Here is a 17,808-nt window from a genome sequence, read left to right on the forward strand (position 1 = left end):
TACATCTTATAAGCTGTGTTTATTATTCCTAGTTGATACGCAATACAGTTCCTTTTTAAAAGTACTCCATAACTTAAACTTTCTAGTGTACTACTTTCCAAATTAATAAGGTTTTTACTCTGCCTGGAAATTCATTAGTTAATCCTTACCCCGTGATTTGTGACTATCTTTAGGTCTAATATAAAAATATATAATAATTTTATGACTTTTAAATGATGTGAAATGTGTGAGTGCTAAGTTATAAAAGAATGTGGAAATTAAAATTTGGTTTCACATTATCTTGGTTTCACTGTTGGATTAAAGCAAGAGATGGCTAGGATTGCATATTAAAGATTATAGAGTTAATAAATAAAAATATTTTCTAGAAAGAGAAGTGCATCGAAAAATAGTGTCAGGTTTGTGGGTAAAACATATGACAATTAATTCTGTTTGCTTGTCAAGCTACAATAAGTGTATTCTAACTGATCCTGTCAATTTCTACCTCACACATACACATATTTAAGTTACTTACAGAGGAGTTACAAAGGGAATTTTAATAGCCATAACATGTTAATATGCTTACTTATTGAATGTATATTAACAGTCCCACTCATACAACTAAAATAATCAGAATTTCCACAGTTATTAATAGAAAGCGCACCAGTCTGTGGTAGGAATTCTAATACATAGATGAGAGTTGAGAAAATAAAGAAAAGAATATCAAGTTCTATATTTCCCAATATAAGACTTTAATGCATAAGGTATTTTAAATGGCTATCAACAAATTGAGATCCATTTGGGTTGTTTCTCTGTCTTTGGAGAGGCTAAAACATTAAAATTTCAACTTCTAGTAATTGATGAAAAGAAATTTCTGGTGACTTTGAAATATCACAGGGGGAAGATATTGCCTTAAAAAATTTTTTTTTGGAAATTGGTTTCATAATGAAGGAAATTTATAATGGTCCTAGGGAAAGCTGTCAAATACATATGGCGGTAAATAAATCAATACATATAAGGTGTAAAATAATGTTTTTTTTTTTAAAGTACAAGTCTATACAGGGGGCGGTTTATACCATTGGGATTAAGGACACCCTTTGAAACAGTTGGAATCCCAGCTTTGCCACTTCCTATGCAAGTAATCTTGGGCAACTCAAAGAAACCTCTATGTGCCTCCATTTGTACATCTTTCATGTAGAGAATATAATAGTACCTATCCCATAGAATTATGGTAAGAATTAAAAGTGTTCATACAGGGGCACCTGGGTGGCTCAGTGGGTTAAAGCCTCTGCCTTCGGCTCAGGTCATAATCCCAGGGTCCTGGGATCAAGCCCCACATTGGGCTCTGCTCAGTGGGGAGCCTGCTTCCTCCTCTCTCTCTGCCTGTCTCTCTGCCTACTTGTGATCTCTGTCAAATAAATAAATAAAAAATCTTAAAAAAAAAAAAGTGTTCATACATATGAAGTACTTAGAACAGTCTATGGTCCATAAAAATTCTATGTAAAAGTTAGCTGTAATTATCATTAAAATCACTATTTAGCCACCATACCTTTAATCCATGTCTCAGTAAATGAATACACTGATTAAATTTTCAAGACCTAGGGAAAGTTATGATACTGATTTTTAGCAAAGTTATAATATTTATGATATTGGCAGGACTTTGTGAATGATCCAGAACTACTTTGTGACTAGGTATGGATAGAAAAGTAAAAATGAGCCAGACTAGAGGGGAAAAAACTGGACAAAATTTGTTTTCAATCTGCTTTTTATTTTTTTCTTCAAACGAGCAACTCAAATCAAACCAGCAATAATAATACAAAGAATTTAAAAAAATACAAAAAATGATAGGTCAGGGATACATGATGTCTGTGAAGGTGTGATTCCCTAATGTCATCCTGTTCCTTGTGGAGGCACAATACCCAAAGTCAGTTGGTCTTATACATCTTTTGTTGAGTGAAGAGTATGCCAAGTTAAGGGAGCTCGGAAACATGGGCTAGCTGCTGCTTAGAATATTTTAGAAATCTGGGGGGTTGGGGTGAAACATCAGTATGGCCATCTACCTATTACTTGCTGCCTCACATTTCCTCTTTTCACATCTTATTTCTTGCTAAGCTATAGATTCAGTGTAAGCTTTTCATGTAACAGTCCTGGGAGGGGAGAAGGAAATAATTAAAATTTGCTCTGAGTGCATGACACAGGAAGAATGATGGTATTAATGATTGAAATAGTCCATTGGAAGAGTTACTTTGGGGGAGGGTTTCAGAAATATGTCCTCCTCCTACCATTCCTTATAGAATACAGCAATTTTATAGCTAGAAGAAACCTCAGAGCCTAATAAATCCATCCATCTCATTTTATAAATGAGGAATGTGAGCTCTGTCCCTCTTGAGAGATCAAGTGATTTAAAGTCACATTAACAGAGCTAGGATCAGAACTCAAATCTATTGATTCTTGATTCAGTGGTGTTTAGAGTTAAATGTGTTTTAGTATCGTGGAACATTTTGAAACTTGTTTAGTTAAATGTGGAACATAAATTTTTAATTAATTAAAACATTTCCTTACCATGCTCATTAAAAGTGTTTATTTAGGCTAAGACAGTAGGACCTCAGGTAAACCAGAGCCGGTGGACAGATTATGTCCACAGTTTGTGCATAGGTCTGAAAAGGCATGTGACCTTCCTTTCTGGGCTTTTCCATGGAGGAGGAGTCACATGATCCTAATGTTTCCCCTTTACTAATTCATTTGTAGTGTAGATTTTTTCCCAATGGTTGGTCTATCTTTTTTCATTTTTTCTAAGTGTATAGATGATTAAGAGAAAGCATACATTTGGTTGGTTATAAGAAACATGGCACTCTGGATATTTATTATTGAAGACACAGGGAAAAAAAGATAAAATGAGGATTCTAATCATTATATGTGTTTAAATAATGAAAAAGAGACCCTAGGTTAGAAAGATATCTTTTTAAAATACGTTAAAAGACAAGTGATATTCCAAAATTACTTTTGTGGGCTTTCTTTTGATCACATGAGGTTTGACCTTTTTTTATTGCCTTATTTTAATGTTTTCTGGCTGTGCTTATAATATGTACATATTTTATTATAGTCACTGTTCTTAGGAATTTATAACTCAACTGTTATAATTTGCCTGTGGCTGAAACTTGATCTACAGATGTTTGGCTTAGATATAATTCTTCAAACATTACTCATTTTTAAAAGGCAATAATTAATATTAGATTGGCTATTAATACTTGTTTGAAATATTAAGCACTGTTTTTTTTAATCTTATATAAAAATGGTCAGAAACATTACAGGAGAATGAATATTTAAAAATAGTACTGTGGAATGACAATTTCAAAAACAAAGTTACTGTACTTTAAAAAGTTTCAACTCCCATTTTTGGTTGATCACGGATTAGGATAAGAGACTTCATTCATTATGACAATAGGATAATAGTAGTACAGAAACATAAACAGAATGTGAAGCTCAATCTTGACCCACAGCTCCACAGCCACTTCGTTCCCCCCTCCAAATTTTCTGAAGGTTTTTCTGCATTTCCGACGTACCACTGAGATAATTGTCAAGTTATGTTAGTCCCTTAATTATTCACTTTTTTGTTGTGAAGGTCATAGTTATTTTTACTTAGAGAATAACAGTGCTCTTTCTACTGGCTCCTTTGCTTATTGCCTTATTTTTCTTTACTGCCTCTACTCCTTTAGAGGAGAGACTATCCAATCTCCCTCTGCTCCTTCTTCCTCCCTGCCCCCATCACGATGCCCAGGCACAGTGTCACACCGTGGGCCCATGGAGTGCATGGAAGGAAGTGAGAGGACTAGTGCCTGTACTCATACCCATTCAGTGTGTGCTTTTTGTCACCACAGTCCTGCAGGGATCACTGCCATTCTGTTCTATCACTCAAGTTTGAACTTTTACGTTCAAACTTGAGCATTACTTACCGCAGCCTACTTTCCCCTTTCAATTTATTTCTCTTGTTGGTCCTGTGAATCTCTCTTCATTCTCGTTAATTTCCTCATCCTATTCTATTTTGCCCATGAAGTTTTCTCTTATCCTATCACACAGAATTTTAAACCTGATGCCTCTTTACCTCTTTACTTTTCTATTGTCCTTCATCACCTTAGAATGGTATCTTAATACAAAAACATCACAGGTGGATGCTAGTCATGTGAAAGCTCTGAACCATCCTCATTCTCGTACCCTGTTGTTGTCAAATGGCATTCCCTTAATGTATTCATTGTATTTATTGATTAACTTCTCTACTGAGGTTAGATAGAGAAAATCACACAACTGTATATATTGGGTATCCTTCAAAATCATGTCCGAACCCCATCTGAATGCTCAACATGTTTCAGTCCATTATTGTTTTTACTCCAGAACTCATTTCAATGAAACAGGTATAACACACATTTAATAACACAATAACGTAGAAGAACAGATTTCTTTTAACAGCATTTTGCGGGCACAAAACCCACAAAATAATACGAAAAGTTTGGTGAAATATTCACAGTTAGTCAGGAGGTATTTAGGAATTATGTGAGTTCTGAGTTAGATTTTGAGAGGAATGATAAACTGAAATTGGCAAGAGAGATTTTAAGATTGGAAGAAGTTTCAAATGAAGACAAAATGTAAAATAAGAGATTAAAAGCCCCTTGAGAGCGGGCATAATTCCTCCTTTAAGTATTTTTCCTAATTACATATTTGAAAAAAGAAAACCACAGGCCCAAAAAGGTGTCTCTCTCAGACCAAGTTCCCAAACTGGGGTTTAATATCCAATCTAATTGCAATTTCAACTTTCATCAGAAATGTGGCCTTCACTGGTCAATCAGGAAGCTTTTCTTTCCATCAGTGCCAATAAGTCCTGTCACCTGTGTCCTCTCCATCCCGTAAAGAAAGAGGAGGTAATCTGCATGATAAAACCCCTTGCTATTTCCCCTAGAAAACAGCCTGGTCTGGAACAGTCCTTTTCTTTTACTAATTACTGTTATGCCCCTACCCTGTTCAATAAAATCCTTCCATTTTGTACAACTCCTGGGAATACTTCTCTATTTGCTAGATGTGGTGCTGCTGAGTCATCATTTAGCAAAGCGAATTAGATCTTCAAATTCACTTGGTTGAATTTTACTTTTTAACATGCAAAAATAAGTACTTACTGCCAAAATACAGGAAAATGCTAAGTATAAAGAAGAAAATAAATATGGACTGTGGTCTAAATATCGAGTGATAACCATTTTAACATTTTGGTTAATATTTCTACAAAACTGTGTTTTGTATGCAGTAAGTGATTCATTTCTCAAGACACCAGACACCCTTAAATTTTAAAATCAAATAGATCCATTCAAATTCTACTCTTAACACTAGGTAGCTGCTATGAAACATGTGCATGTTAATCAATCTCTGGGCTCACATCCCTTCCCCTATCAATGAAGATAATAACTATTTTATAGAGTTATTATGAGGATTAAGGAAGATGATGTATATTATTTTGTACATAGTGGATACATAATCAATCATATTGCTATTTTGCTCTTATATTTAAGCTGACTTCTATACCTTTTTTCTTCTTTTGAATATGTAGAATTTGAACTAATGGGGCTTTATTGTATTGACAAATTAAGACAAGTCTGAACGGAGTATTGATATGCAACTGGTTTTATTAGAGAGGCTAGCTACAATTTGTTTACTAAGTTTGAGTTTCCTACAAAGCCCACAGCCAATCAAATTTTTTCATAACAAAAGTGAGGTTTTACTTTCTTATAACAATTGTTGAATGGCTCATCATCTGAACTACCCCAAGAGATTAAAAAATATGCAATTATAGAAGCTGAACTCATTATTAGTAATATTGACCATTGGATTTAGTATAAAGAAAATATTATGATAATAGCTGTAACTAGTTGAGCTGCTAGGGAGACAAGAGGATCTCAGACTCATTGGTTTTATCGAAGTATTGAAGTTTTGGTGCCCTAAAGATGTAGAACTTCTTCTTTTATTATTATTATTATTATTATTATTATTATTTATTTTCTCACCGTAGCACATGCTGTCCCCAATGTTCATCACCCAGCCACCCCTCCCTCCCACCCCCTCCCTCCAGCAACCCTCAGTTTGTTTCCTGAGATTAAGATGGTTTGTCTCACCCTCTGGTTTCGTCTTGTTTTGTTTTTCCCTCCCTTCCCCTATGATCCTCTGTCTTCTCAAATTTCTCATATCAGTGAGATCATATGATAATTGTCTTTCTCTGATTGACTTATTTTGCTTAGCATAATACCCTCTAGTTCCATCCACGTTGTTGCAAATGGCAAGATTTTGTTTTTTGGTGGCTGTGTAGTATTTATATTTATATAAATACTATCTATTGTATCTATAGATATATATCTATATATCGATATATGTATTATATATAGATATATCTATAGATACATAGATATGTATATCTTGACTGGATAATATATAGATACATAGATATGTATATCTATGTATATCTATGTATATCTATGTTTCTATATATTATCCAGTCAAGATGTAGAACTTCTGATATATATACAGTATTCTACCATTTAGCTTATAATTTTTTGGCTATTTTTTAGCCTGTTTTCAAATTAGTATCTATTATGACACATTATAAGTAATTATTTGTTCACAACAAGATATTATACCTTATACTGTAAAATATTTTGAAAGGATGATCTAAGTGTAGGAAAATTTTGATATTTTATTTTTGTGATTATTCTGTTTTTGGAACTAATTGAGTTTATAAATGAAAAACCTTGTGATGCCATAGGCTTTTATATTAAAATGTTTTGGTTGGATATTTTCCTTTTAAAATAAAATCTCTAAAAAAATTAAATAAAAAAAAAGCTTTACCCCAAGGCTACTTCCCTGAAGTTCCAGATGATGCCTATGAGAAATCTTCAGCTATTTCATTATAGGATAATAAATTAGCTGAGTTTGTTGTAATTAAATAATTGAAGATGAGGAAGCCCATTAGTGTTGTAGCTAGCCTCTGTAAAATTTTTTAGATAATTTTTCAGTTATTTTTATATTTATCCAACTAAAACCACATCCTGTTGGCCTTTATCTTGCTAATATTTATTCCATGTATATTTTTAATGATGTGATGTTTAAATTTCTCATTCATTTATACCATCTGTCATTACATAATTTATAAGCACTATTTTATGTCCAAAAATAACATATTCCTAAATAAAATGGTTCGCATTCTGCCCCATCTCCATTATTTTTAGTGTGTCCCATTGCCCTGCTCTACTTGTGCTCATAGTACTTCTTACCGTGTGATCTTTTATAAAGTATATCTGTTTATGTGCTCTTTTTTTTTTAAGATTTTATTTATTCATTTGACAGACAGAGATCACAAGTAGGCAGAGAAGCAGGCAGAGAGAGACGGGGGAGGCAGGCTCCCTGCTGAACAGAGAGCCCAATGCGGCCCGATCCCAGGACCCCGGGACCACGACCCAGCCGAAGGCAGAGGCTTTAATCCACTGAGCCACCCAGGCACCCCTGCTTATGTGCTCTTAAAACAGATTAAAAACTCCATGAAGGCAGGAGCTTTGACTTGTTACAGCTCTATCCTGGCTTCAGCAACAGTGCCTTTTATATATCAAACATTCAAGAGTATATATGGACTGACTGAATGAATGATCTCATAGTGGAAAAATGCATCTCTCTCTAGGAAGAGTGGCATATGTAAGTTTTAATTAGTCATAGTTATTTAGGTTGACAGGGGTGATAGAGGAACTCAAGGAAAATTTTGCCTTCTTCACACACAAACAGGCCTAGGGGATGACACTTAAAATTCTGAGGTTAGGACTTCGGGTCAGTCAATATTCGATAAGAGTAGAGGGAAGAAGTTGAATTCTGCTGCCACCACCCTTGGTCACAGTGGTTTAGGAGGCTTTATGGTTTCCTTTGGAGCTCTTGGTTACAGTGAGAAGCAGCAGGATGCTTAAGTACTCTGAGGGGTGCTCTTTTGTACAGCTTTCAAACCATAGAGGGGTATGAAAATTAGGTCGCACCTCATGAAAATTAAATAACCAAACATTCTGCCTAGTTTAATAGTACCCTAGTTTTCCTACTGCTATATTTCTTTTTACCTATAAGTAGAAATTTCTATTTTGGTTTAGTATCATAACTGGAGGGTTGTTTTTTTCTTTTTTCTTTATTCTAGAGGAACTGACATGTTTTTTATTCTTATTCCTCAGAATGGATTGCGGAGATGAATATTCCCATAATGCTTTTGACCTACATTGTCTGTTAGATTCATTTCCTGGAGACTTGGAGTTTAAGCAGATCTTCAGTGACATTGATGAAAAGATAGAACAAAATGCTACAAGGTAAATACTGCTAATTATTTAAAATAACTTGGTTTCATATTTCATTCACACATACTTTACCTAGTCTAGTTTTAGAGTTAACTACTTTTAGATCATTTTAGGTTTAGTATCATTAATTCTCCTGAAAAAAATTGATTAGACCCCCCCCCAAGAATTTAACATGATTTTTTTTATCTGATTAATAATTTATTTTTTTAAAGATTTTATTTATTTTTTGAGAGAAAGAGAGAGAGAAAGAGCGCGTGCGCGGACACACACACACACACACACACACACACACACACAATTGGGTGGGGCAGAGAGAGAAGCAGGGAGCCCCTCTCTATCCCAGAACCTGGGATCACCACCTGAGCCAAAGGTGGACACTTAACCAACTGCTTAATACTTTTAATGAGACTCAAAATTTTAGGCACTGCTTTCAAATAGGTAAATTAAAGTTTATTGAATTTCTATTAATTTCTTAGAGTTTGCCAATATTGATGGCCTGGATTTTCATTAATATGCTTAGCATTATGCATCCTCACTTGAGAGACAAGCATAGAAATTAAAAATTTGAAATTAAGGTGTTAAAGTAAAATGGTTTAGTGTAAGGCCATGGATTGCTTGAGTTGTTGAAAACAGAACATGAAAAATATATTATTTTTATGTAGCATTTGTCATTGTAAGTCCCTTTTTCACTTGGAAGGCTAGAGACCCCATAGGGAATTGCTATGCAAGGTTAGTCTTCATCACCTACTCCTAAAGTTAGTGCTACCAAACACTAAGGGTGGCAAGGACAGCTAAGGAGTTTGCCATTAGTATATGTTTTTTGACAGAAAGGACTTTGTCTTTATATGTTTGTGGATCTTAGAGTCAGTCACGTCAGTTCACTTATTTGAATCCTTTTAGTTAAATGTTCTAATAAGTCACCTCATGTAGATTATAAATATGCAAACTACAGTAAAAATTTCTAATGTAGAATGATGCATAGCATTTCCTTTTTTAAAATTTAAGGACTAGTTGTATTGAATTGTCAAAGAAACTAAACCAAGCAAGTGAAATGTTCCTGTGATTTCTTTTCCTTATGTTTTATTTAAGAATGCAGTCAATTTTTTGTCATAACAAAGGGCATAAATAACTTAAATTCAAAAGAAAGCATAATGTTGGGGAATTATAATAAAAAACAAAATCTCCCATCCCAGATATTCTCTCCAAAAAGGCAGAAGAGAACAAAAACACTGCTGTTATTCAACAGGCATTAAACTAGGGTGCAGTGCCTATCACAGGCATTCTGCTAAGAGAATGCAAAGACAGAGCTGGGAATCTCACCCCTTTATATAACCCAGTAGGTACAACTCATTACAAACATGTTTTCAAGCTAAGTGATTGTTAGGCTTCAAGTGGAGGATTTGGTAGCACATTTCCATGCATAGTTCATCATAACTTTACCTGTGTTAAAGGATACCTCTGTTAGCTAATTGGTTTTATCCCAAGAAGAAACACACTTCCCATATCCTTATGACAAGATGTGATTTTGCAGCTTGGAACAAAGCATGTACTGAAGTTAGGCTCCTATTCTTGGGTAGGAACTCGGAGCCAGGGAACCGTCTCCCTTGGTTGTTTGCATTTCGAAAAGATGGCTTTCAGGTTCTTAGGAAATAGAGTCCTGGCTGAGAAAGCTGATGAAAGGTCTCTAGTTTTTCAAGGGACACATTTCATAGAGTTGAAAAAATTCTTAAAATTACAGATTTCTAAGATACTTTAAGAAAAAGGAAGAAAGAGAAATCTGTTCCCTTATTTTCAACAGGGAGAATTAAGCCTCTTATTTTGAATTTGCATTGCCTATATATATATACATATATATGTGTGTGTATATATATATATATATATATATGCACACACACACGTACGTACATACACATATGTGTGCTTATGTATGTTTTTAGAAAGATAGCATATATATGATTTAACATACTATAGCCTATGTATTATAATTTATATATAAATATAAATAACTATAAACTTTAGTGAAATTGCATATTTATATAATTTATATATTATATATTAATATATTTTATGGCACAATTCTTAACCCAAAGAAACTTATAAATGAAAGTAATACTAGCTTAAATATATTTACAAGTCATTTATCTAAATTCCAGAAATGGTTATATTAAAACAAATTTTAAATATTTGCTAAGAGGTAACCTGTCTTCATAATAGCATTTAGGGTTTTTCAAAACAAAACAAATCACTGAACTCTGATGCTTTTGTTATAGACTGCTTCATTTTTATTTGCTAAACCATCTGTAGTTAATTTCCTGCCCTACCTGGTCAATAAGAAATCATGCTTAGAAGTAAAACAGTGATTAAAATATTGTATCTTGCATTCATAAGTTGTTATTTAGGTCAAAACTCAGATGTTATTAAAAAGAAAATATGACATGGAATATAAGGATATAATTTTTAAATTAAAAATATTTTATTGCCCATATATTAAAACAAACCTAGAACATAACCACCTCAAGTGACCATTGATCTTCACGAGGGATAAAATAAGGGAGTAGTTGTATGTGCTCTATGCTACATTTAGAATAAAGTCTATTTTTCATCAAATTCAATTATGTTTTTATTATACTCTAGAGAATAAACATAATAGTAGAGGGTGTATATATTTTTAAGAATAAAATACTGAATAATAACCATGGTTCAGAAGAATGTAAATCATTTATGCACTCATTTATTGCCTTCTAACAGAATAGCTTTTAGAAAATTGTATGTCATGACGAATCAGTTATGCCACACTTACACTGCAGTAGTTGAATTACCCTTGGCATTTTTGTATTCTAACAGTTCTATTTATCTCTCAATGGTGTACATTGAATAAGTAATGAACATCTGTATGATATAGGTTTACCAGATACTTTTTAAAGGAAAGAACATTAGTAATTCATTTTTAAATATAGTATTTTTCCTTACCCTTGAATTTTTAAAGTTGTATTTCTAGCAGTGACCCTGGATTCTAAGTGTAAATTCCTTCACTCTTCTTAATATCATCAGGTTTTATGGGCCATAGGGTCTTTTGCTTCCCCAAAGCAGTGATTCACCACAATGAAGTAGAGTGCCCAGAGGTCAGTGAACCTTCCCTTGCCCTTCAAGAGAGGCTGTCCTTCTCTCAGACCATTTTCCCTTTAACATCGTCATTTCCATTCAAGTCAGAGCTGGGTGACGCTTAGGTCTGACTGTGGAACTCAGTGATGGTGAATCATTTACCTCTAATACATATCAGAATTAGTAACAGGAAGGTAAATAACCTGTCAAAGAGGGATACTATGTATGTTGTAGCCACAAACTCAACTTAGTTCAGTAACTGAAAACTGCACCTGGCATTGAAATGTATTTTGAGCTAAATGGAACTTAATAGTTGAACAAGATACTGAGGTGTGTAAGTTTTACTGGGATCACTCTATGACATAGAATGATTATCTCTTAATGTTCAGTTAGATAAAATTATACCATTAAAAGTTTATTTTACCTTTCTGTTTTCTAAAGTTTATTTTTTTAAGATTTTATTTAAAGTTTTTTTTTTTAAGATTTTATTTATTTATTTGAAAAATAGAGCACAAGCTGGGGGAGGAGCAGAGACAGAGGCAGAGGGAGAAGCAGGCTCCATTCTGAGCAGGAAGCCCAATGCGGGGCTTCATCCCAGGAGCCTGGGATCATGACCTGAGCCAAAAGCAGACACTGAACTGATTGTGCCACCCAGGCGCCCCTCTGTTTTCTAAATATAGACAGTCTATGGGTTTCCCTCAAGATCTAAGTTTTCCTGTTATTAGTACAGGATTACTGCCCCCCACTTTTTAACCTAAAGAAAGAATAGAAAGTATTATGGATAAGACTTGTCTTAATCCAGGAGATGGGGGCAAGGATGAGAGGCGTGAAATTGTCACAGAACATTGGATACATAGTTTCTATAAATTTGATCATACTTATTTACAGAGGATACATATTCCATAGATTACATTTACTTTTCACGTAATGCTTATTTTTGTGTGTATTTATGTATGAAAGTGGGGGGGGGATGGTTTCCACATGATGGCCTAAAGTTATGAAGGAAGTAACCAAAAGAAATCTTCAGATAAGCTATTAATTTAGAGCTTGTCATGGTAGAACCATGCCAGTGGACACACACATTCACGTTAATATATTTTATGGCCATAGCAAATTATATAAAATGAAAATTAGTCATTTCAGACCGAGTGGAGTATGATTATTTCTGGCAGTATTTTGGCACTTATTTAGTAGTAACAAGAGGATACAAATTAATACTTTTTTTTTTTTAAAGATTTTATTTATTTATTTGACTGACAGAGATCACAAGTAGAAAGAGAGGCAGGCAGAGAGAGAGGAAGGGAAGCAGTCTCCTTGCTGAGCGGAGAGCCTGATGCGGGGCTCGATCCCAGAATCCTGGGATCATGACCTGAGCTGAAGGCAGAGGCTTTAACCCACCGAGCCATCCAGGGGCCCCGAAAATTAATGCTTTTTAAACTTCAGTGTGTGTACTTCTCTTTTGTGTTCTCCATTCTTTCATATTTCATCTGATAGAATTCCTACCTCTTCTCCTAAATTATTGGACGTGACTAGGCTACATGGAAAGGAACCTGGAAGGTTTCCCCATCTATCCTTGGGACGATAGTAAGACTTAAATAGGCATTTTCCAGTTTCCCCCACCTGGGCCCTCCTCACTACTCTTGTCCTCCTCAGGATTGATAATGCTTCCAGGCAGACAGACAGCATCCTGGGCCTCAGCAGCTCAGCACCCTTAGACTTTGCCTGACCCCATTTACATTTTCTACTTTTTAAATGTATGCAGACCTCCCACTGAAGCTTTCCACCTGCAGTCCTGTGATGCATGCAGGTAGAAGCGGAGGTAAGGGAGAAGGTGAGGAGCCATCCCGTGTTTCATGGTGGCCTATGGAGCCACTTTCTTCTCATCATTTTCTGTCACTACTAGCTCTACAATTTGAATGTCTGTGGTGTTCCTAACTCTTTTCTCCATAGTCCTGTGTTGTGTGCCCTCAATGTCTGCTTTAGGAGGCTGAGTACTAGGGTAAATTTTTGGGCCAGTAGTGCCATTAGATGATTATTAAATGATTGTTTCAACCAATACTTGTATTATAAGTGTTTGACATTATTTTAAAGTGTAATTTTTATTTTTGTATGTGTTAGCTTCACCCATTCTTGCTCAAATATGTGTAAGGCAATAACAAATTTTTATTTGAGGATATTTTTAAAGAATATTATTATAATGATCTTTCCGTGGGAAATAAAGGGAAGCAAGTGTCTGCCTGTTTATAAATGTGAATAATAGTACACTAAAAATCCACACCTGGTAAGATTGGGCCAACCATAGTTAGGCCATTGTTTCCCAGGAAGGATGGTAGTTAATTGGCCCTTGGGAAGGATTCACTTTTAAGGTAAAAACCAGGGGTGCCTGGTGAAGCCCTGGCCCAGCTCTGAGAGGAAGAAGGAGATACTAGGAAGGAAGCAGATACTAAAAGAGAACTGAATGATGGTAATGAGATGCGCATGCTGTGGCTAGCTCATCTTTCCTCTTACATAGTTAATACCTTGAGATCTATCCCAACCATGCCAGTTTTCCCTGGAAAAGAGCCTCCTTGGGGATTTAGCAGAGACAGCACTTTGTCTAAAAAGAGTCACCAAGAGGAGAAACTGACTGGCTCAGTCAGGGGAGCGTGCAACTCTTGATCTCGTGGTCGTGAGTTTGGGCCCCAAGCTGGGTGTAGAGATGACTTAAATAAACTTAAATTAAAAAAGAGTCACTAGGGGTGCCTGGGTGGCTCAGTGGGTTAAGCCTCTGCCTTCTGATCCTGTCATGATCCCAGGGTCCTGGGATCGAGCCCCGCATCGAGCTCTCTGCTCAGTAGGGAGCCTGCTTCCCCCTCTCTCTCTGCCTGCCTCTCTGCCTACTTGTGATCTCTGTCAAATAAGTAAATAAATAAAATCTTTAAAAAAAAAAAAAAGGAGTCACTAACATCATAGCGTTTTCTAATCACAGTCCTAATTCTAGAATGTCATGACTAAGAATATCCTTCTTTGGGATGGTATGGGAGCTGAGGGGTGGGTGGAGGGAATTTGAAAGCTGGGACTATTACTTCCTTCATTTTTACTTTAAAGACTTGAACCGTTCAACACTGCTTAAACAGTCCTGGCACAGAGTAGGTTAGAAGATAGTCAATAAGTGTGTGTTGGGCATGTTAGGCATCTATTTTGTTTGCTGTATCTTTAGCTAGTGTGAAGTTAGGTGAGTAGAATGTGATAGAAGAAGCTGTCATCGAATGCTAGTTTTCTTTTCCATTGACTATTTTTACATTACAAAAGTAATACATACTAATAGAAAATTTCCGACAGTAGAGAAAGGCATATGTGAGGAAAAGTTCAGCACAGCAGGGCAGAGATGAGGAACAGTACTCCTCTGACCCTCCTAGTTTTATTCTTCACAGGTAACCTATGGTCATAAATTATTGCATAACTATCCAGAAATAGTCTCTGTATATATATGCATGTACCCAAAACTATATTACTTTTTTTATATAAATGGGAATTAAATGATGTACTACAATTAGATTTTTTTACTTAATATATTTTTAAAATCTCTCCATGTGATTATATCTCATCTTTCAGATTTTACTGGTGTGGGTGTGCAACAATTTATTAAGCCAATTCTCTCTTGATAAACATTACATTATTTGCAGTCTTTCTGCCATTACTTCATACATGCGTGCATGTGTATATTCTTCCTTCCTTAAGAGAGTTTATCTATTAGATGATTTCACAGAATTTGTACACTTAGCTGTTGCAGAGTTGTTTTCCTGCAATGCTAAAACTGTCTTCTCTCCCGCAGGCAGTGTATGAGAAGGCATGCTGTCTGTCCTGCCTCCTCACAATATGACTGTCAGTGTTCTTAAAACCCTCACTTTGTAAGGTCTAGTCAAACCTATTGTCTGGCTTGGAAGTTGGGCGAATACTTCACATCTGAAGTTTTTTGAAAGCACTATAGACTTTTAGGTCGGCATATCCCCTACCTCGGGTCTGAACTTTCTTGAAGCAGTCTGGACCATTCAAGAACCTCTCTGAACTGCTGTTGTGAGGATTGGTGCTATAAAGCAACAAATAAGAGGGTTCTAACTCAGAGGTTTCTTTCTTACTATCTTCCTCATAGAATAAATGAACAAAAGGTGGATTAGCAATAGACATGCATCTTGGGAGGCTATATATATATTTCATATGAGACATAAGAACAACCTGAACCCAGTCTTTCACAATTGGAATGGAAAGGGGAGGATCTATTTAAGAAAGACTGAAAGAGATAGTGTCAACAGGATTTGGTGTTGAGGATGTTTTTTTCCTTGAAAGTATACTTAAGGACTGAAAACTCTTGGAAATAAAAAAGACAGTTTGGCATAAAAATGTTTAATTTCTTACTGTACTTTTTAGCCATTAAAGTAATTGTTTTATGAATCCTTTTCTCAACCTTTTAAAAAACACTATCCAAAAATATATTTGTTTTAAGAAAATAAGTTTTCATTTCATGGCTGACTTATACTTTAATTACACACTAATTTTTATACATCAGCCCTCATCCCCATTAATTATCTGTTAATTCCAGGGAATTTTAGTAATCTAGTTAGATAAGCTGGACTTAACCTAAAAATTGGAAAACTATTTATCTCACAACTATTTCTTTGTGCTTTTAAATATGTAATAGTTGATTACAAAAGCCTTTTCCTTACATTGAATTTATGTTCCTTATATAGTATAAATGAAAGCATCAAAAATAGAAAATTAAAAATTTTCTTAATGTTTAGATATCCCATACTGTAAAAAGTTCTTAATCTCTACTGTGATACCTCTACCCTGATTTTAAAAATAAAAATAGAAATTCTAACCTTCCTTTTTTTTTTTTTTAAAGAAATTCTAGCTTTCTATGAGAGCATATATAAATGTTTTCTACAACCTTAACATCAAACAGTTCTCATAATTTTTCACAGTGGAACATACTCTTTTTCATTTGAACTGTTTTGTGGTGGAATAATAAGGACTGTGTGTTTTACACTTGATCTTAGCCAAAAGGCCGAGAAGCAATGGGGACTGTGTGTTTTAAATCTTGAATACAATAAAATTGGTTTCTAGATTTTATGTCCTAAATATTCTCTTCTCTTTTTCTCAGTTCCTCTTCCTGTCTTCAGCTATACCAGCCTGATAACAATAGACTCTTGTGCTGTTGGTATTTAATGCTGTCTGTTTAACTGTAGGACACCTCAGTCCTTTTGGAAGTAAAATAATGCATATATACATACACACCTACATACATGCATAAATATACTTGTGACCATAAAAATAAACTATTTTTTATTATCCAAATAAATATAGTTTTAAAGTGACATGGCAGTAAGATTAGATGATCGGCCCTAAATTCTCACAAGTCAGGTGTCAGGGAATTCTAAGTACAGTGATTCCATTCATTTTCTTAAAGCATCAATATCCTTGCATATAATCTCCTTTTCTAAAGTTTTCTATACCTCCCACAGGCACACTTAGCAGATCCCTTAGCAGATCCCGCCTGTGTACTCCCTTAGCACTGTACACACCTCTTACCAAGTCTTAATGTAAAGTAGTTTTTAATTTGCAGGTCTGTTTCTCGTTAGACAGATTCCTTTAGGGATGGGACCATGTCTTCTTCACCTTTGGTTCCCGAGTATATATCACAGTACCTGCCACATAGTCAGCATTCAGTTAATGTTTATCGAACATGCCTTCATTCAATAAGTCATTTGTACACTCAAGGTACCCAGGAGTGAATGTTGAATGAGAAAATTACCACAGATATCCTTTAAAAAAAAGCATACTGCATATTGTATTATAAAAATGGTTTTTATAAATTGGTTTACGCACAGCCTGTCAGTAGTGCATCTACTTGTACACATCGTTAAGTTGGATAATTCAGAGTCATTATAATTGAGCACATTGGGTTCAAATTTATTAAGAAATGTTGAGACATATGAAAAGGCATAAAGTGTATTATGATAAACATTCGTGTACCCACCACCCAGTTCAAGAAATATAACAGTACCGGTACTGCTAAGGCTCATTACGTACCTGTCCTGTCTCATCCCACTTTCATCTCCACCCTGGATTTCATGATGTTGATCATTCGGGTACATTTCCTTACACTTTAATACCCATGCTTGTAATCCTGAACAATATGTACTGTTGTATTGCTTATTTTCCAACTATTACAGGGATAATATCATACTGTGTATATTCATTTGTACCTTTTTCCCTCAACAGGTATATTTGTTAGATTCTTTCATGTTGATAACTGTATTTCTCCTTTATTTTCATGGCTCTGTTCCACTTAGTGAATTAACTATTTAATAATTTTCCTGTTGACAGACATGTTAGA

General features: G+C 34.9%; 1 protein-coding gene across 1 annotated transcript in view; it reads left to right on the top strand.

Moving 5' to 3' along the window:
• KIAA0825 overlaps window positions 1-17,808 on the top strand; it is a gene marked incomplete at its 3' end in the record, with an annotated part of 203,430 nt that overhangs the window by 49,279 nt on the left and 136,343 nt on the right. Inside the window, exon 2 of the mRNA XM_080804280.1 lies at window positions 8,211-8,342. Within this exon, the coding sequence (XP_080660406.1) occupies window positions 8,212-8,342 (131 nt within the window). The 5' untranslated portion in view covers window position 8,211. The remainder of the gene's footprint in view (window positions 1-8,210; window positions 8,343-17,808) is intronic.

Source organism: Martes martes (genome assembly GCF_963455335.1).
Source record: "Martes martes genome assembly, chromosome: 5".
Taxonomy (NCBI): domain Eukaryota; kingdom Metazoa; phylum Chordata; class Mammalia; order Carnivora; family Mustelidae; genus Martes; species Martes martes.